The following is a 22,073-nucleotide window of genomic DNA, read 5'->3' as shown; positions in this document are numbered from 1 at the left end:
GCTAACACTGGTATCATTCTTGCAACCAGGTGATCCTCAACATCATTTCTCATAAAATTAGCAAATTCCAAAATGTTCGGAAATGACAAATACGAGAGGCAAAGACAAAAATGGTTGCGTTGTCTTATCCTATGGACTGTTTGCAATGCGTCGAATGTAAAGGATCGGAAGCTCGTTTTGCCTCATCCACCAGATGAAGTCTTCGATGTGGTAAGATTAAAAGCTTTTACATTACTGTGCTATTTAAGTGGGACAAATAAATTTATTATTATTAAAATTGTTTATCGTAAGATGATATTTTATAATGTGCTTCAACTTTGCTTTAAGCTATTAAAATATTGAATCATGTAACAAGTTTGTGAGATCTATTTAATAAGTGGTATATATGTATATCTACCATTTTGTTCTATTATCTTTTGTAAATGAATTAAGTAACTACTAACACTATTATTTATTTCACCACTTCAATATTTTTGTATTTTTTTAAAATAAATTTTCTTCTATAATGATAGATATAACGTTGATATATTCTGATCATATTAATATGTGATACTAAATCAGATTAAATTTTGGAAACATAATCTTTTTAGTTTGATTCTCTTGTAAAAAAATTTCCATAAAGGTATCTTTTTGGAAAATTCCTCAAATTAAGCGAATTCCTTAAATTTAACTTGTTGGAAAAGGCTTTGAAACTATAGAAATGGTTAATATGCATGTATGTATATTATAATATTGTATGTATTTATTTATTTTAGTCTAGAAATTGAACTTGGTTTTACATAAATTATGAACATAAATCACAAGTAAGATATACAGAGTAAATTAAAATATTAATAGCACAGTAAGTCCAATAATCTCAAATATCGTAAACTTGAAAGAAACTGTATTAATTGAAGGAGCTGTAATTTAATTTATATTGTAACAAACGATTCTCTTATTAAACACTCATAACGTTCGCTTTTCTTCATTGCTGTGATTAAGTGATGCGGTTTATTTATCGATTTAAAATTATAAATATCTTACGGCCATTAGAGAGTATATCATGATACTCAATCATATCATCGAATCATCAATCAAATCATATCATACTACAACATAATAAAAACATTATTTATTATGTAAGATTATATATGATAATACTGATATAAACGTAACGAACGTATATATATAGTAAATATATATACTGGAATATAGTGATGGAAATTTTGCAAAAAAATATTTATATGTTTTTTGAAAATGTCTATTTCAAACTAACTACAAACAGCTCATTTTTGGGTAACAAATATCCATTTGTAGTGAAGCACTGTTCTATGAATTTCTGTGGTCTCTTACTGTCACACCAAAAAAAGTCTGCCCTGTAGTAGAGTTGTAGAGCTCTTTGGAAGGACTTCCCATGTGAGGTAAGGCTACTTCATTCATCTCTGTCAACCTATGGTAACAAGGTATGTCATTAGTCCCTGTTTCATTATCAGATAATAACGAGTAACATAGAACACAATGTACAAATATAAATACGTACAAATGCGAAAATTCTATTAGAGCAAGAATATATCGCAATATGTATCTCCGTGTTTGTAAATAATAATAAATGATAATTGTTATTAATGTATAAGGTGCTTCTATCTTATATTTTATTAGGGAAAGTATTTTATTAATCAATTTTGTTTGATTTATGCATGCTTCTAATTAGATTTTGTCGTGGTGTATCCAGTTCTATATAAATTGTTCTAAATAAATTGAAAATTTTAGGGTGATTTGATAATTATGTAATATAATAATGTTCCATTTCTTACAGGAGGGCAATCTTAAAATTTAGTACATTGTTAATTCAGTCTATAGCATAAGACTGTCCTTTTATTTGGCACTAAACACATATTCTTCCACCTTTCTCATAACTTTAAAGATAACTCGTCAGAATATTAAAATATTATTTGTTTTAAGTTATATTACATATTTGACTTCTAAGAAACTTCTTTAATCATATCTTTGGACCTGACAAGTTCTTCCCACTTTTAATTATTTTATGTTAAAATATGCTGTTTGAATCTTTTTAAGATAATTTACAGAAATATATTTATTATATTCTTTGCTTCTGACCTGCGATATAGTAATTTATGCAACGAATTTTACAAAGACAAGGCACGATGTACGACAACGTGTTATATGCATGAAGGATTGCGACTTGTACTTCGAACCCAACACCCATTTGCAATCTACGAGAACATCACGTGTAACACAACGGGTTCAGTTTATATCTGGAAGAGCCACGAACTCGAACCACCCTTGATACCCGTGGAACCCGGTTCCAGCGTATCCGGTTACGAGATTCCAGACTGCACGTGCCTATTGTCGTCTAGTGCTTCACCTGACACGTGGCAATTTTCAATTCCCCAGTTCGTACGATGTGGACTGCTTGACTTTTTCATGAGATACTTGACAGAGGAGGTAACCCTAATCGAATCCCCTTTGCTTAGCAGCGTCTGTTGTTTTATCCTTTTTAATTAGAGCGCATGATCAAACGCTTGTGAACGAGTGTTAGGCAATATGAACATATTTAATAAATTAAAGAAATTGTTGTATCTGTCGGTTAAAATATGAATAAACCATGGTACAAAATGTAACGACACGATAACGTATATAAGACGTGACAAAACTTATTTCGAAAAATTATAAAAATATCATCATGCGACAAACATTTTTTCTGCTTCAGACTACTTCTCTCTCAAGATAAAGTGTGTTGCTGTTATCAGCAAAAACCACGAATCTCTTCCTAAATTCATTTATAAACAAAAATACCTTTAAAAATCTATATAAAGTTTACAATATTAACTATATATATTACTAAACTATATAATATACTTAACATAATAAAATTGTATTTAATATAATAATATAAAATGGTATATAATATTACTTGATGATGTGTCCGTGTTATTTTAATATATTTTATACTTTCTCCAGGCATTGTATATAATACCTCGGCATTATAAGGAAGAAGAAGTGATAGTTATGCAAAATATGGGAAGGGAGTTATGAAAAAGCCTTTGTTCAAAAGATATGTGGCAAAGACAAGGTATATGAAAATGAAAGGAGTAAAGTACAAAGAAGTAAAATACGAAGTAAAAATACAGGACTTCTCTTATTGAGGAAGGGGCGATGATTGTGCATGTAAGGGTACACTTCGCTGATCTTGATGAAATTTAGGTATGTTGTTGAACTCAACATTTTGAAGAATTTTTTCTTATACATACAGTCGCAGGTTGGTTCCTGTTTCTGAGATATTCGGGAAACACTGTCGGTACTACTGTAGTGAATTTTGTCAAAATTGTGCGTCCATGACAGCATATGCGTTAGTATTAGTTCAAAATATCTACAACATATTCAAAAATCATCGAAATCGGTGAGGTAGCAGTATTTCTAAATAGTTACCACGTTTTCCATATTTTAAAATAATACTGCCCATTAATAATAATAATAATAATAATACTATTTCATCTAAACCAAATTCTTATTCTTTGTTTATAGTTTATATAAGTTTGGGTTAGGTGTTATCTTTTATTCGGCCACTGTAAAGCTGGCTCTGACGCATACGCTGCTACGGTCTCACAATTATAGACAACATTCACTGTAGTAGTACTGACAGTCTTTTGCGAATATCTCGGAAACTAAGAGTGAACGACTGTTACATTTATTTAATTAATTTAAGAAATTGTGAAGTATTAAGCATTTCATACTTTGCACCATTCCCATTTATGCCAATTTATTTCAATTTCATTCCCATTTATGGAGTTCTATGGATTTCCCAGGCATTAAATAAAATATCTGTATTTTACACATTGCCAGTAACATATACATATATTGACAAAGCACGTTATAATTACTAACGAAACAGAATGTTTGATTATTCCTTATTCATTATTACAAGGCAACGACCTCTTATTAAAAGCTTAAGCAATAAATTTTCCAAAAATATCTTTAATTCTCCTTATATATATTTATTGTAATTAAGTGCGTCTTGTGTTATAGGATGCTCTGTGATAAAATCGAGTTCTTGAACATCGAGGGTGGTTCGGTACTGGAGTCGGGATATAAAAGCGAAGGTGCAGTTTCTAGATCCGAAAGAGTGGGTCAAGTGATATCGACCATGCAGAAGCAGAAGAGATATAGAAAGATTCGGTTTCGCGATTCATTCTGGGAGTATCTTTGTTTAGCCTGAACAGCCAATTGCTATATTTGCTTTTTGTCGTACTATAGCGTGTCGTCTACCGGTCGAGACAGACCAACTATATTTGTCTATGCTTTCTGTTGACCTATAGCAAGCGTGGCAGCGACGCAATTCGTTGCTCAACCATTAATAGCTTTTCCCGTATTCAGCCTTTTTCATCTTTGACGTCAGCATTGGCCATGTCTTGCTGGATGAACTTGCACGAAGAATGCATTTTATTTAAGACGACGAATGATTCGTCTCGAGTACACGAGTCATGCGAAAGTCGTATACGAATCAGAACACAAATCTAGAATGTGAGAAATGATTTATGTTCGTCAATTATCTAGATACCGTTTCAATTTATAAACGGATTTTGGCTTTACCATACGATTAGCGATTGATTCGTTCAATCACGTTTCTTAATTACTTGTCCAAATCCGTGATAAATTAATCTCGCGAATGGAAAATTTCTGTGAAAATTTCGTGAGTAAAATTCTTTGAACGAATGTTTGATCCCCATATAGTACATCAAAGTTTTGTGAAAGATTTATAGTAATGATAGTAATTAAGTTTTAATAATAATTTTTTTTAACGGTTTTAAGATAATCAAGTTTTTAAACAAAAAATGTTTTTACATTTTAATAAAATTATTTATTCAATGAAGAACACGTAAACAGTCTTCCTAAAAGAATGTTATAGAAAGTATTGCGAATTATAAAATGTATAAATGTAACTTCTAGGGAAATAGCATAAAATTACTCTATTTAAGAACAATTACGCTATATTAGGTAATAACCCGATGGAGTTTGTTATATTACTCCGTTTGTAGTCTTTCAAGAAGGTTTTATAAAAGTCTCACAATACAAAAGAATTTTAAATATAGTACAGATGTACGCATTATCTTCTTTCTAAAATGAAATCATGAAAAATATTGAATTTGTTGAACGTTTCATATACGAGCATTATGTCTTTCAGTATTCATTTATTTCCAATCGTGATACACAGCTAGGTATCTGTATAAATCATAAAGATTTTAATATTAAAAGCAAATATCGCATTAAGAAAAGCGAGACAAAACATAAACTCTATAAATTTTATCGAAACCATCCTCTTTACTAAAATTCCATCATTTTTTTAATATAATTGTGCTGAATAATACTATACATAGTATACGTCAATTCATTCATTATTATGCACAACAACGATTACAATCTATAACGCAAGGTTTATGCGTTTTATAGTGTTTCGTTTGTGAGGTCATACGCCTTTCCACCTTCATTGATGCGATGCTCGACCATTACCTTCCTCCAGTTTACGCCTACGTGTACGCGCAGTCTCACCTGGAAGACCTGCACACATCGCGGTAGATCTCTATCCCGTACAGCTGCTCAATGGTACCTACGTTACCCACATTTTTTACGTCATGAATAATTGTGTCAATAAATATTCACGAATATTTTAACGCATTTGCTACAAAATAATTACTTCAATATAACAAAATATGTAATTCCCCCAAGTCGCCCACGATCATAGTCAATGCAACTATAAAATTTAATTAAAAATAAAAATAGGGCTATAGCAAAATGTTGCGTGATTACTTGCACATAAAATACTTGAATTTGTTCACGTAACAATTTTAGTAATTCACGTATACACAATTCAATTATTCTTGGTTTTTATTTTATTTTGAGTTGTGAACTTTCATTAACTCTATTCGTGGATATCATAAATTATGGTTCAAGATGTATTGTAAAAATCTAGAACTGTGATTGTTCTTTCGATCGATCGGCGTCTATAAAAGAATAAATAGGGTGAATGAAAGAACACGAAACTCACATTGCAAACAAACACTCGGCAAACTTTATTTTCAACGCATAGCAACAAATTTCCGTATATCGGTGTTTCTTAATATCGTATCGCGAATTCTGTATAATTTTCCACGTTTCGTTAATTTCTGTTCAAGAAATCGCGCAGTCGTTCAGAAACGATCTTACCTTAAAACATTTGCAATACATTTCTCCACCAAACGAAATATCCTATCTGAAAATTCAACAATTAGAATGTCCCAAGCCATACAATTTTTAGTCAAATCGGGTTTATTTATTTTTACTGACCCGAACGAAGTGGCAGGTCAAATCGATGGTGCTCGGCGCGCTTCTACCTACCTGGACTTTTTTTAACTCGCATAATTAGTCGAACTAGCCTACCTTGCCCGTAATCATATGGCGAGATACTTATACACTGTAGAGAGAAAGAGAGAGAGAGAGAGACCCGTTCAGCGAGATTTCCGTTGATACGGCTGAGCCATGGGGAGCTGATATGTCTGTCGCGGTATTTTAGGCGCAGACTCGCGGTTCTTCACCGAGTCCACGCCCCCGGCTTCGATCCCGTCAGGGGTTCGAGAGAGGAGTGAGGACACGGAGAGGGAAGTGGAGGTGGACGAACGAGAGAGGGGTGCGAATTAACAGGCCGAGAGGGAGCGAGATGGAGGCAGTGAAAGAGGGTAGGACGCACCCCCGTGAGTCTGTATGACGTCACGAGGGTCGAATCAATATCACGGAACCATTCCTCCGCTGTCGGTCCTTGACTACGAGAAAGATACCGACTGTTCAGTACGAGGTGGCTTCCACGACCGTTAAGGACACCGAGAGCGCGTCGTTCTGACGAGAACGACGACGGCAACGACGGCGACGACGACAAAGAGGAAGACGAGGACGAGGACAACTGTCACGGGCATTGCACTCGTTGCTCGTCATCCTCTGCTACTTCTGTCACGTTTCTTCGTTAGGTTCTCGTATCCACCTTATCATCTTCCTTTGCGCGATTCCTTGCTTTTTCATGGTTGTTCTATCGTTTTCGAACAAGTTTCACGTAACTGTGAATGGTCGACGCGCGACAGTGATCGACAAGAAGCCGTCGAATTGTTCACGGACCGCTCTTCACCTGCGACGCTTGGAACGTGCGCGAGTGGTAGAAAGACGTTCGAAGATCACAAACATCGTTTGGTGCACCTGTAAGTACGTTTTTCTCAAGTCTGCAGTTCAATAGCTTGTTTGAAGAATGAGGTTTTCATAGACCCCCGCTGATGGCTTTGAACCGAGGTAGAGTTGTTTTGTGTATACGCGACCAATTTCATTTCCGCGTTGTCTGCTGTTGTTGTTCAGTTGGTGACATAAATGCGTGATACCGTTACCTACCGGCCAAGGTAGTGCGATCTATCGATTCCGTACCTTGTAGGTATTTATGAAACGCAAAAGGAAGAAACGTTCGTCTATCCGGCTTCTCCAGAAGGAAAAAAGAATTACCGACTAGTGCCTGGTTTTATCTGTGTTACATGAGGTGTACTCTCTACATATACACGCGGTTATGGTATTTCCTGGTTACGTTCGTACAAGTATAACATTTATTATCGTGGTGCCGTTTAACAGTAAAATAAATCGAAATAAGTTAATAATAAGTCGATATGAAAAATTGATACTCGCTATTCAAATTATTACAGATATTATTGGAACGTTGAAATTATAAAATATCTTGGTGTCCCGTGCGAAACCGATCTCGTCTAAGAATATTCTCAAGTAAAAGTAATGCGATTATTCGGTAGCTCTTCAAGCAGATCAGATTGGACGACAGAAGAAGTTCGTTCTCCACTGTCACACTTGTCTCGTTTTTTTTTTATTTTGGAAGAAACGCGTATACGTACCTAGGAGGATCCAGCTCGATGTATTTCAGGTGAAGAACTGTACTGATCGACACGATCGGTATCAGTGCCATAGGCGAAGCAAAATTTCGAGAAGGAAGGAAAAGCAGCAGCAGAGTAGCAGCACGCTTGGTGAGTTGGGTGAAAATCGATGGCCATCAGTGCCCATGGGCGGCCTCGCGTTTAGAACAAGGAATAGCCCCTCCCAGAAGACCTCGCTCCGGTGGGGTGACTGCTGCCCCCCAAATCCCAACCCTCCGTCGTCGTCGGCCGTCTGGAAGGACCGTCATCAGGACATGCCGCCGGTACCCGTGTGAGGCTGTCCCCCACTACTTCGTGATTGTACCCCGCGGGGTCTTCAGAGGTACCAGTAGTTTATTCTTATCGATCCACGCACGAAAATTCCTCGACATGCATGTTTCGCTGCATAAGCTTCCTTTACTTTCTTCTGATTCCCCATGCTTTCATCTCTTCTTCGTGTATATGTGAAAAGGAACTTATCGGAGATTTGAATTTGAAAGAAGATATACCTTAACGCTGTTTCTGTGGATAATTGGGAAATATGATTTTGTGAAAAATGAATTTGTCGAAATTATGAATGTACAAAGTATAAATTGAATATCGATCAGACGTGTTGGAACTTCGTTATGAAATTTTCTCGTAAATCGCGTGAGATATCAAACGTCGGCTAGCCATCGCAATTGGAAATCTTGCTGTTATTTAATCCTCGGAATTTTCTTCTTTGAATAGATGCAAACACGATATCAGTTTTGCATTTCTCCTGTTAAAGTCTTACGAATATTTCACTTCTAAGTAATTTACATTTCAATAATTTACATTTTATGAAGTTACTATAATTTATCTGATTATTGCTATGTGGTGTTAAATTGTGTTCACGATACACGGTAAATTTATAGTAATTTTGTGTTACGATGTAAATTTAAAAAATTAGTCGTGGTAACACCGACCCGAACTTTGTTTTTGTACTGACGAGAAATGCAACAGATAGCAGATATAATACGACATTTCATTCTTTCAATTTCAATTTGCTACCGTGCAAACTAATGTTCGGTACCAATGTAATATGCAAGTAGTATCAACATTTCGAACGAAGATATTTACCTCGTGTTAACAGAGTGATGCAAATAATCCAGCTTTGTTTATTAATTCCGCTGCATTTATTGACAAGGCCTTGAACCTTTGTGTTTTATTTACGTCTTCTTGCTTTTTTACGTTAGTAAAGCTATGCGTTTTTTTTCTTGTTTAATAGAAGAGTTAGCCCTATATAGTGTGAAGCAAGACTAATGGGATTAGAGGGTGAACTCAACCGGGCGATTTAAATGCCTTCTGGGTAGGAACATGGAATTTACACTTAACTGCACGCATTAGGTGCGAGCGGATCGACCGCCGCATTAATTGACTAGAAAAGCAAAGTGCAATTTCACCAAGATGATTGAATTCAAAGCGAAATATAGATTCTCTGGGGTACCTAATAACGCGTAACGTTTGAGAATGTTATGATATTAATTATTACATATCTAATTAATCAGTAGTGTTCCCTATTAAAACGATTTTAACTCATGTTTTAAAGCAATTTATTAGTTGGATTTGATTAATTTTATTTAATTTAAGTTAACGAGATTCGGGATCTTTCCAAAAATTGTTTAAATTGAGACTAATCTGACGATCTAGTTATAACTAAGCTCATGAATGGATAAATGAGTTCAGTTGTATGAAAAATAGCCTTCTGCAATAAGTTCGCAATACGGCGTTGATTTATTATACAAACTATGCAACTCTTTTACTTTATATTTATTCAGTTGAGACTGGAAATTGGTAGAGGTATCCTTCATTTATCGACTTTAGTATTTAATATGTTTGATCTTTTAATATTATATTTAATATTTATTAATTTAATCGAGTCATTTACCGCGCAGTTAATGTAATTTTGATAGCAACCTAAGAACTTCTATACTAATTCTCATATCAGTTATTTTCAATAATTGCTACTTTCTCATAATATATCGCTTTTCATTTTCTCTCTTACTTTTCTCGATTTTAATTTTAATTCGTGCTCAATTCGTGACGAGCTAGATGGTTCTCGACACAAGGGAAATTTTCTTCTTAAATTTCTTTCAACTTTTCATCTGTATTGAAAGAGTTTCGAACATTTGCATTTAAATACGTCGATAAGTAGACCGTGGAATTTTATGCATTTCCGAGTTCAAAGGTGAAAAACTGCAGAGTATGTGTATACAGTGTGGGAAGATACGTGAAATATTCAAAATACAGTATTCACGTAATATCTAACCGTCATGAGATTAATGTCGTGATGTGTTACAATGCAACTTTTAAGAGGATTGTTATAATTGTCCTGATAACATTGTGAAGTTCATTGGACATAAAATCCTATTATGAATGAAACTACACATCCCATTTAAAAAAGCAGGATTAATCCATATTTTTTCAAATTTGAGCGTATTATAATCTTATACTACTATATAACATTGCGTTCATAGTTAAAAAAAAATTCATCTCGAAAGGATTAGCCGGCGAAAGAAATTTCCACTCAGTTCCAATTTTACGAGCCGCGTACATAGGAATATAACTTTACACAAACAACTATCAGCAGCTTACTAACAAGTATCGTAGAATTTCTTCAAACTCTTTGAAAACTCGCAACAGCAAAAAGATTTAGTTTGTTCGTAAGTAAGCCAGTTTGCCTAAGGTTCGTTAGTATTGTAATATCGGTATCGACAATTCCTGGAATTATTTTACGAATGGAACCTATTTTCCATTTGTAAACAGGTATCCGAATCTCCCAAAATCAGATCGACCGCCATACCTCTCGGACTTGCGTCTCCGTCAGTTCGAGTTCACGCAAGTGGACCCGTACTCTCCGAAGATGATTAACATAGCGGGTCTCGTCTCAATCATCCTGTTCTACGCGCTTATCCTAGCCGTAGGAATATGGGCGGCCAGGAAAAAGGAAGCTGGCAACGACTCCGAGGAGGAAGTGATGCTGGCAGGTCGTTCCATCGGTCTGTTCGTCGGGATATTCACGATGACAGCGACCTGGGTCGGCGGCGGATACATCAACGGCACTGCCGAAGCTATTTACACGAGAGGTCTGGTTTGGTGTCAGGCTCCGTTCGGATACGCCCTTAGCCTCGTTTTTGGTAAGTTACAATTTTCGTCAAAATTTCAATTCTCTTCGTTTCCTTCGATTTCTTAACACGTTCATCCTGGTCTCAATGTCTGTGAATCATAATGGTTTATTGCTACTTTTTCTAAGATAGTGCACTCTATTGCTGTAGAAAACTTCTTGCGTTTTGTCAAAGTTACGAAAATGTATCACGATAGAGAATAAAGTTATAATTCAATCAATCGAAGAGTGCTCGTAGAAGACATTGTAAGTGCCGAGGAACAAGTCTTCCAGGAGGAAAAGAGATCTTATGCTTTTATGTAGTCCAAATTCATGAAAAAGGAAAATGCATCTGTAGAAAAGTCTGTATCTCTTAGTTGTAAAGAGAAATCAATGCTCCATTCATTTAGATAGATGGCATAAACAAAGTGTAAGAAATAATTTATATATACTACAGTATTCTCATTGGTATGTAGAACATTTTTCAATAAGAAATCAAAATTTTTCAAGTTTGGTACTCACAATGTTTTCTATAAATATTCTTCAATTATGAAACTAGGCGGATGATACTTTGAAAAGTCGTGGTATTCTGATTTCCAACCACGATGATACTCTACTCTAAATATATGTATATATAATACGAAGAATATATCAAATTGTTGCTATTACTTATTTGTATATTACAATGTATACGTACCAGTTCTCAAAAGCTTAGGCATTTCGAGTTGTAACTACTCAGAAATTGATGGATAATTGAACTTATAATAAAAGTAGACTCCGATGTATCTGTTTATATATATACATATAAGGACTCAACTAATACACAATATACAATATATAGTATATGTATACCGCTTGATTCGATTGAAGATATTTCTCGACAGTTATTTTTTCATAGTTGGAGAAAGCTTATGGTCGTTTGAAAACTTGCTAGTTCTTACGGCGTAGTATAGCAAGGTAATAGATCGTAATCAAGACTCCTACGCGTAATAAGTTTTTAACGTAGTCGAATGGCCTCGAGAAAGAATAAACATGTGTATAACCATCCATTGAAACTATAGGCGTCTATTCACTGAATGATTGTATAAAAAATGTATCGTTATATGTACATGATGCCGACTTATGATGTAGAATGTAGACTATAGTCTCTCTGTGCAAATTCATATTTTTATGAATACGATCTTTCCTTTCACACTCGACGTTGCCTACAAGCAACATTGTGTACTTTCAAATATTATCGACTAATTAAATAACAAATGTATATATTTTCACTAAAATGGATCCTAATATCGGGGTACTATATATATTTTCCGTACAAGAAAATCCGAAATCCGTGTTTAGATTGCTAATAACTGGCAAAAAAGAATTTTCATCGATAAGACGAAAGGAATATTTGACAGTAAAAGAGTCGAAGAAATGAACATTTGTGTCAGCCCTTAAATTGTAAAATCAATCCTACACTTTGGATATTCTGTGTATTTTGGATAAATCATAAGACACAGTCTAATTTCAAATACTAACTTTAATAAAATGGGCTTATATTATATATAGTTGAACACTTCTTATAATATATTAATTATCCTGTGACTTACGAATGGTAGTGTGCATCCTTGTATCTCCTTTTTATATTTTTTATAATTGCCATAATTATTTTATTTAATAAATATATATATTTTATAATTATTTTTCATACTCTTATAATTTGCTACACGTTATCAGTACTAATTGGTATCACGTTGATTGGTGTTACAGGTGGTATATTCTTCGCGAACAAAATGCGAGAACAGGGGTACGTCACGATGTTAGATCCTCTTCAAGATGCGTTTGGTGAACGTATGGGAGGTCTTCTGTTTCTTCCTGCCCTCTGTGGCGAGGTCTTCTGGGCCGCAGGTATTCTGGCAGCTCTGGGTGCGACGTTAGCGGTCATCATTGACATGGATCAGGGAACCTCGGTCATTTTGAGTGCCTGTATCGCAGTTTTCTACACACTCTTTGGTGGTCTTTACTCTGTTGCTTATACCGATGTTATTCAACTTTTTTGCATCTTCATAGGCTTGGTGAGTTGCGAATGTTTTTACGTATACCATGAAATATGTACACACTTCTCGTTCTTTCATACCACTATAATACGTGTTTTTCAATAATATTGATATATTAAGAAAACAATCTTCTTTGTAGCTTATAAAATAGCGAAAAATATTTTTATTAATATGAATATAATATATTATTAGGGTGTTCTTTTTCGATTTCATTTCATAACAACATACGCTAAGTTTTTTCCATGAAATTTGATATATAACATATCCTTCGATAAGAATATTTATTATATTCTTTAGGTACATTTCGATTTGAATTTATTGCGATATCTTTCTACCTTGCTCACCAGGGAATGAAATCATTCTTTCTATAGGTTGCTATATTTATTTACAGCAACTTTTGTTTCATAAAGCCCTTAGGGGAAATTTATCATGCAGGGTTACAACGTGAAGGTTATCATCGATTTTATTCTCTGCTTTTACAAACGTGTTCAGTATTTTGTAATCACTTATAGTACGTTGTAATAATTACATATTTTTGTCTTAGAAGCAAACGTGTTCGTTCATTCCTTAAACACAATTTTCTAAATATATCATTACATTGCCGTATTATTTTCGACTCTGCGAAATAAAATTAGCCGTAAGACAAATATAGCGTTGTATCGCACTTGCAAAGTATCATTGATAAATCACTTCTATTTAAGGCAATGCGTTATTAGATCAGAAAGTTCTACGTTATTGAGTCGCTCGATTATCTGAGTCCTGTGGTAAAGTTGGCTTTGCTGATCGATACGAGGGCTCAAGTACCGCAAGTATTTATATTACCAAATTCATTCAATGTTACGTAGGTAGTGACCTACTTCTTCTCCTAAGAATATTATCAAACTATCATTTATTATAAGTTTTATCAGATTAAAGAATTTGCAAGTAACCTAGAACTTTTTGTCTTAGAGTTGCAATTTATTTTTATCGTCCTTCAAAGATATGCTTCCTTATATTTTGATATTTTAAATGGTTTCCTAAATATCTCTTTTTCATTCGATATTTATGAAAATTCATATCTTTATAAACACGATTAAAGAAATAAAACCTAAATAGAGATTCATTTCACCTACTAAAAATTGTAATAAGTACATTCACTAGATTTGTAAAATGTGCTATTGAAATCTATAATTTACAGATATTTTAACTTTCTTTTTACTTTCTTTTGTATAATCTTCTTTCGTACCCGTCCATTAAGTATAATTAATCACGATAGTACCAGATTTCCTGGAAATAATTGTCTTTAATATTTCTACAAGTCAATGGATGGATAACGTAATCTGTATTCATTCATTTGTAATTACTTTACTCAATGATAAGAATCGTTCTAAAGCCGCCTTTGTAGTTTATCGCAAGATTTTCTATCTTTCTTCCATTTAATTTGCATCCAATTAATTTTAATAGCAAAGTAATGGTATCTACTTCGTTCTCTGCTTCCAAAGAAGGAAATATTTCAAATTAGCAAAACAGTGGAATTTATATTTCATACAGAAAATATATTGCATTAAATACAAATATTAATTTACATCTTACATTTTATGTTCGTTATTTAATTAACGACATTTCAAATTAGAAAATAGTGGAATTTATATGTTATACAAAGAACATGTTGCATTGAATACAAATGTTAATTTACATTTTACATTTTATGTTAGTTATTTAATTAATCACATTTCAAATTAAAAAATAGTGGAATTTATATTTCATACAGAAAACATATTGCATTAAATACAAATATTAATTTACATCTTACATTTTATGCTAGTTATTTGATTAACAATGAACCACTAGAAGAAGCTCTCACGTTAAGAACATATCTTCTTACTTTTTCATTTAAATTTAACGAAAAGTAATATGCTGTGTCACGTGGTATCCAGTTTTTAAAGAGGATAATATAATTTTGATTGCAGTGGATGTGCATTCCTTTCGCTTGGACCAATCCAAAGGTACAATCCCTTAAATCCATGGACGTGGATTGGATTGGCGAAGTGAAACCAGGAGAATATTGGTCCTACATAGACTATGGGCTTTTGTTGATATTTGGTGGCATCCCTTGGCAAGTGTACTTTCAACGGGTCTTATCTTCGAAAACGGCTGGAAGGGCGCAAGTGTTGAGTTACGTAGCTGCGGTAGGCTGTATTCTCATGGCAATCCCACCTGTTCTAATTGGTGCAATCGCCAAAGCAACGCGTGAGTAAAATTATATTAATCTAAAGATACACATCTAGAATACTTTTATCTTAAACATGCACGAACCCATTAAGGTCATTGTTACGACAAGACAACATTTCGTTTGCACTTTTTTTCAAATCTATGTTATCGATCTGTATCTATTTGATTACATTATCAAATTCCTTTTCTTTAACATAACGGCTAAGACAGAACATTTCAAAAATTCGTTACCGTTTTTCTCAACTAGATTCTACAATTTTGTGAAATTTAAAGAAATCGAAGTATTTAAAACACCGTGATAAATCATGCGCAAAATTCTCGCTAGTATATTTATAAAGTGATGCACGTATATTATAATAGTTCACTCTATAATCCTTATTTATACTTTGTCCTTGCATTATCTGTTCATACACGTATTTATGTATAGAATTCTCTTTCGAGTCGAAGGTGCTCGTACTATTACAGGCGCTACTGCACCATTCTTGTATCTTCTGTGCGACGTCGTGCTTTATAACAGCGAATTATAATTTTCGGAATTATTTATACCACCAGATACTCTATAAATCTAAATTCTATCGTAGAATATTCCTCACATAGGAAGTGCATCAGTTTTGCAAACTTGTTTCGTCATTCGCAAACACGACCCAGCTGTACATTTTCTATGGTTTGCTAGAATAAAGAAAATTCCAATCTCATCGTATTAATAGTAAACGAGACGTTGTACGAATGGTTCGGGCGTCTTCCTACGAGCAACCTCTTCTGCTTTCGTTCGAGGGGAGAGAAACATGTTTCGTGGGTCCCCGAATCTAAAGGGGATTGAATTAGACCCGGTTTGCTCGTCATCCTCCCCATTCGCGTTCCTAGGCTACTTGACATTTGGTAGTACTGCAGAGAGAGGACTACTGGTATTTACAAGGTTCCAGGGCTAAGCAGGTCGGTGTTGTAACGGAAGGGTGTGTGGGCGAAGGGTGCCTTGATATCCCACAGCGTGTACAATAGCGTGGGATTTTGTCATATGGTGTTCTCGGAACGAGGGTGAGGGTGATAATGCGACTCGTACACTAACGCACAGCACAATAGAATCGCTGGAACTAATGCGATACGCTGTATCGGTATCTTGTGTATTTTTATTCCGAGGCATGAAAGCAAATAATTTCTTATCTACACGTGTCTACAGGTTGAGGTATACGTCGACACAAAAAGCACAGACATGATGTCACATCGTATACGTACATGTATAGTAATAATATAGGTGTTACGTGTATATGTAAGATTAAATTTGTAGACGAATTTGAGAGAATGAGTGAAGAAATATTATACGTGAGAATCTTCGAACGTAAAATATCGTTCAAATATGGTACAATATTTTTATTATCTAATTTATCATATTTTACCATCAAAATTCTCTGCTAGTCAAATAGCGTATTTGTTTTGTACTTTTGCTATATAATGGACATTGTATTCGTCAACACCTTCCATTTAATATGATAGGGGAAATATATTAGAGCAGATAAGCCGTTAGGATAAAACAAGATATTCTATAAACTGGGAAATGATACAGTACCTGTAGGAAATTTTATTCGTTCTGAAACATTTGTAGCATTGGATGATTTAATTGTTAATAGATCGATATAGAAATATAAGGCCAATAATTCAATTATTAAATTCCCCTCTATTAGACGTTTCGCGTGAATTGAACTTCGTATTAAATTAAGTTGATTTGTTCACTGTTTGGGGTATCGTCCTTTTATAAAATATTTACATGGTATATAATTTTCTATCAATTCGTTTATATAACAACGAAAAATATTTCGAAATCTGTTGTAGCTTGGAACGAGACAGGATACACCGGTCCATATCCTTTCACCGAGGCAGAAACAAGCATGATTCTACCAATGGTTTTGCAGTATTTGACGCCAGATTTCGTTTCCTTTTTTGGGTTAGGCGCAGTATCAGCAGCAGTGATGTCTTCAGCGGATAGTAGCATCCTTTCGGCTAGTTCCATGTTCGCCAGAAACGTTTATAAATTAATCTTCCGTCAGAGGGTAAGTTCTTCGTTCTTACGTAGATGGTCGACTTTCTGTTTTTAATTTCGTGTTGTGTCATGCATTTAATCGTTCGGCAATCTCGCCTGTCATCGCTTTTAAATTTTATTTGACATCATGTGTCGCACGAATCATCATCAGTATTATTTTCATCATGGCCATCGTCATCACTACCATCATGCGTTCTCCATCTTCGGTTCTGACTATTTATAGGAAAGTGGTTACAAAATTCGAACGTGCTTCACGTTCGAGTAATTGTTCGAGGAGCGATATATCGTTACTTCTTGAAACGGGGACGAACGTAACAAAATTGGAATCTGCATTAGTTATTCGTCGCTTGACAAATAAGTCAGCAAAGACAGTACCACAACGATGCTTTAGGTATCGGACGGCTCCGTCGTAGTAACGCAACGATCATGCAGTTTCGATATTGCATTCTAGTATTCAACGCGAGATGCAGATTCTTCGAATCGTAGAATTTCACGTACGCATGAATATGGATCACGTGTTATCGATTTCCTTCAGGATCATAATTTTTAGTTGTGCATTCACGAGTAAAAGTAACCGTGTCAAAAACTTCCACGTTTCATAGAACATCTTGCCCGACCATAGAAAACGTCTTCATTGGTTCGTATTTGCGTAACGATGTTTCACCAGCATCGCGCTCTCATCATCCCATATTTTCGTATTTGCCTCAAATCTCCTTTCTATCTCGCTCACCCGCCAATCCACTTCCTCGAACGATGCAGCCGATCGTAGAATCGAATCGACGTCCGCCCTCTCTACTAGCCATTTCCCCGTTAAACAGGCGTCGGAAATGGAGATCATCTGGGTGATGAGAGTGGGAATAGGCGTGGTCGGCATATTGAGCACAGTGATGGCATTGACGATACCCTCGATCTACGGCCTCTGGTCGATGTGCTCGGACTTGGTCTACGTGATCCTCTTCCCTCAGCTGTTGATGGTGGTCCACTTCAAAGAATACTGCAACACTTACGGCAGTCTAGCTGCTTACATAATAGCCTTCATTGTGAGGATTAGCGGTGGCGAACCGTTAATGGGTTTACCCGCGCTCATTCACTATCCGGGGTATGACGAGGAGACAAACACTCAAGGGTTCCCCTTCAGGACAATGGCGATGCTGATGTCGCTGGTGACGTTGATAAGCGTGTCGTACGGCACGCAAGTAGCCTTCCTGACGGGCAGGCTGGCGCCTGGATACGACTTCTTCAGATGCGTGGTCAACATACCGGAAGACGTCGAAAGAGTCGGACCAGATCCGGCAGAAGGCGAACAAATGGCTGTCCTAGCTGCCGGTATTGGCAGACTTTACGGAAGCAAAGACGAATCAAACGGCCGAGTTAATCCTGCACTCGAGCCGGACTACGACATGGAGCCGGGATGTAAGATAGCCGGGGAATCGGATGGCGTCGTGGCCGGAAGCGGTGGAGGCGGAGGTAGAGCGCACCTAGTGCCTCATGGACCGAACGTGCCACGACAGCCGCAATCCAGCACCGCGTTCTAATTCCTGGTTCCGTGATCGGATGCTGTGACCAACAATAAGTGCGGCGGTACAGGTCTGTCTTCTGTTCTTCTTCTTTTCCTTCAGTCTTTTAGTTCTTTTCGTTCCTTCCTTCTATACGTCATTTCCAACTCTTTTCGATAGTTTCTATATCTGGGAACGGTGTTTTGCATGGACAGATAAAGGGAGAGCGCAAATGCGTGTCAGAACATTCGTTGTGAAATTGCCTGAAACGTCAATTTAGATTTTTTATAATGTAAATGAATATACAGCGAACAGTTTTTATCGATCGCGTTCGTTGCTAAGATTAATTTTGTACGAGATCGAACGTATGATCGTTAAGTATTATTTCGCGCGATTATTCTCCTCGTTGAAGAGAACTTTGTCGAAGAATAGAAATCCTGATTCTGTTGCTTCGGTTTCCCAATTTGCTTTCACGCTTCTTCTCCCTCCCCCCCCCTCTCCCCACGTCTAGGAAGCTCCGAAACATGCCAATCTGCTCCAAGTACTTCACGAATCTTGTTTCATGGTTGTGTTTATACGTAGCTACAGTTCTATAGTGATGTGTACCTGTTTGAGAATGCCCATGCGTTCTCTTTAATAGTGAAAGCAATAGAAGAAAGGAAATGTATAAAAGTGGTTGAATGAGCGCGAAAATGGAACTGGAAGGAAAGTGCAATACTCTTAAATATCGGAGCTTCTTGGATAGTTGGGCGAGGTAATTTCTGCCTGTACCGCCAATTAGGCCTAGTAATCTGTTTCCTTTTTGAGAAATATACACACAAACACACATAAACAAACACACACACACATACACTTATACGTATATAAATTACATTTATATGCAATTATATATGTGCGCGTACGTATGTAATTGTGTATAGACATATAAGAAATTTAGAGTTTATCAAACCAGCTTGGGAAAACCAGCGTCTTGATGCACGACCGATTCGTTCTCGTTACCATCAAGCGTATTTCAGAAATCGTGAGAACGCGAGGGGAAAGCAACGAGATCATCGAGAGTTTCAATGTCGGTTGAAACAGTTTATCAGACACTGACTCTGGACGAGCGGCTATCGTCGGATAGGATAGAGTCTATAGATGAACGTTACATGCAAAGTTTTTAGAACGAGTTAAATTAGACGGATCACGTTATCGTTTAGTCCTCTTCCACGTGCATCGTTCCACTTTCTTCGTCTTATTCATTGTCATGGTATTAGTATTTAATAATATACCGTCATCGGTTAGAGTCCATCTTAGAATCTCGATGTTAGAAAAAAATATAAAAGTAAGAAAGAAACAAAAAGACGTTAAGAGGCTTTTGTACTTGCGACTCATCGTTCTTCCCTTGCTTAATCTGACTGGAAACATAGTCAATACACACGATGTATGCACGTTCGTTTATACTATAAAAAAACGAAGCGGAGTTAGGCGTTATAAATTAGCATGTCACTTAGCCGCTCGTAGAACTTCTCGAGATTTTTCGTGACTCACGCGTTAAAACTACCGGGGTCAGCCAACTCGAATTTTTCTTTTGCATCGATGACGGTGATTTGAAGGCATGTAAATCTCAACTCAATCAACGATACAGAGCTCGATGTTACATTCGAAACCACAGCTTTTGTCCTTTATTTATTCGATGTACGACTGGCCTCGGAGTTAGATCGAAGGGTTAAATAACATTTTGCCTCGATAAATTGTCGATTTTTATAAAATTCTTACGTTCGTCTGATAAGCACAATGAATCGTAAAACTATAAACGCGATACAAAAATTATAGGAAATCGTAAATATCGTAAATGTAGATCACGATGTAAGACGAAATCGTAATTATTAAAAGACATCAATTGAACATAAAAAATAAAATATTCGAGTTGACAAATATCATACCGATTAAAAGTTCTTGTATAAAGTATTGCACTGATTAACTCACATCTTTGTACTAACTCATTTCTAAACGTCCATAAACGACATAAACGAATAAACTAACGATCGAACACGATGCGTGAGTGAACGGATAATCGTGTACACAAATCGGTCGTAGCACAGATTCGTTGTGTTTATTATATAGTATATATACATATATATATATATATATAAAATGTATAATATAATTAACATTATCGGGATTAAAATGAATTGCGAGTGAATTAGCAGTATCGAACAGAAGAGAAAAAGAATCAGATTTCTCGACGCATATGCACATACAGACACAGACACAGACACACACACACATACACGAAAACTAAAGTCGTAGTTTTTAATGTCGCTGATGCGAATTATCGCCGCTGTTGTTAATTCTCATGATTGATTTATCGGGTAGGTTATTGTTTAACGTAGCCGTTACGTTGTTCACGAAGGCCACACGGTAATGCCTATGTAGTAGAATTATTGCTCGTTATAGTTGCTCATCCCATTCTTTATCGCCAAAAGAAAAATAAAAAAAAAAAAGAAAAAATGTAACAGAGAAATCGAGAGCAAGTGGTGTGTGTATAATTGTTAAGCGAGTAGTTCCTACTCAGTCTCCGAATTTCACAATGTTTTCCCACGTCCCTGAATATCCTTCTTTGACGGTCGAAAGTTTCGTTGGACGATGAACGGTGAACGTAATTGAAGAGAAACGTAAGCGGAACCTCTTAACGAGTTTCTCATTTACCGTTTTCGGTAATGAATATTCATGGACAAACGTATGATCGTTACGTCTACAAAAACGCGCGTGAAAATTAATTTTTTTTGCGAAACGAAGCGTGTGCGAGTTTTTCTTACCTGTCACGCGAACGTCCAAGCTCTTTCGACGTTTGTCTCGAACCTTCTCATTGGTCGTCACGGTCGATCGCGATCATTTTACGCGACTCAAGCGAATAACGCACACAATGAAATCGTAGCAGTTTTATTTTAAAGTAGACACGAATCGTCGTTGGAAATAAGCAAACTCTCATCTGTCGTTATCGTTTACCATCCTCCTTCCCAACTAGGGGTATTCAATCATTAGAATGTGGTCGTTTTGCCATACCAACCACAGGGTTAAAAGTTACACGCGGATTATTCATTTAACCTGTCAGATCTTAGGAAGCATCTTCTTAATCACGAGGTAACGGTATAAGAAAATAACGACGTTAGTTCCGTACGGAAGTAGCTTTTAAGCGTACGCTGGCGTAGAAGATATAGCGCTCGTTAAGCGAGGCGTCTTTGCACGACCAACGGTGGT

The 22,073-nt window shown here is 35.9% G+C and overlaps 1 protein-coding gene across 2 annotated transcripts; it reads left to right on the top strand.

The window, feature by feature from the left end:
- Nucleotides 1–6,782: 6,782 nt before the first annotated feature.
- LOC117214937 (high-affinity choline transporter 1) lies at nt 6,783–20,231 on the top strand. 2 transcript variants are annotated; one of them, XM_033461311.1, is made up of 7 exons: nt 6,783–7,220; nt 7,937–8,268; nt 10,713–11,083; nt 12,802–13,106; nt 15,038–15,317; nt 17,127–17,344; nt 18,153–20,231. In XM_033461311.1, exons 3-7 carry the CDS (start codon nt 10,810–10,812, stop codon nt 18,867–18,869), a joined length of 1,794 nt encoding a protein of 597 aa, XP_033317202.1. In that variant the 5' UTR covers nt 6,783–7,220; nt 7,937–8,268; nt 10,713–10,809; the 3' UTR covers nt 18,870–20,231. The 2 variants fall into 2 exon arrangements, with proteins under 2 accessions (XP_033317202.1, XP_033317203.1); XM_033461312.1 differs by lacking the exon at nt 7,937–8,268.
- The last annotated feature ends 1,842 nt before the right edge of the window (nt 20,232–22,073 follow it).

The sequence above is a fragment of the Bombus bifarius genome, unplaced genomic scaffold, assembly GCF_011952205.1.
Source record: "Bombus bifarius isolate JDL3187 unplaced genomic scaffold, Bbif_JDL3187 scf7180000009275, whole genome shotgun sequence".
In the NCBI taxonomy this organism is placed as follows: Eukaryota; Metazoa; Arthropoda; class Insecta; order Hymenoptera; family Apidae; genus Bombus; species Bombus bifarius.
The sequence above is the reverse complement of the archived record's forward strand: the minus strand, read 5'-3'. Positions and strand labels throughout refer to the sequence as shown.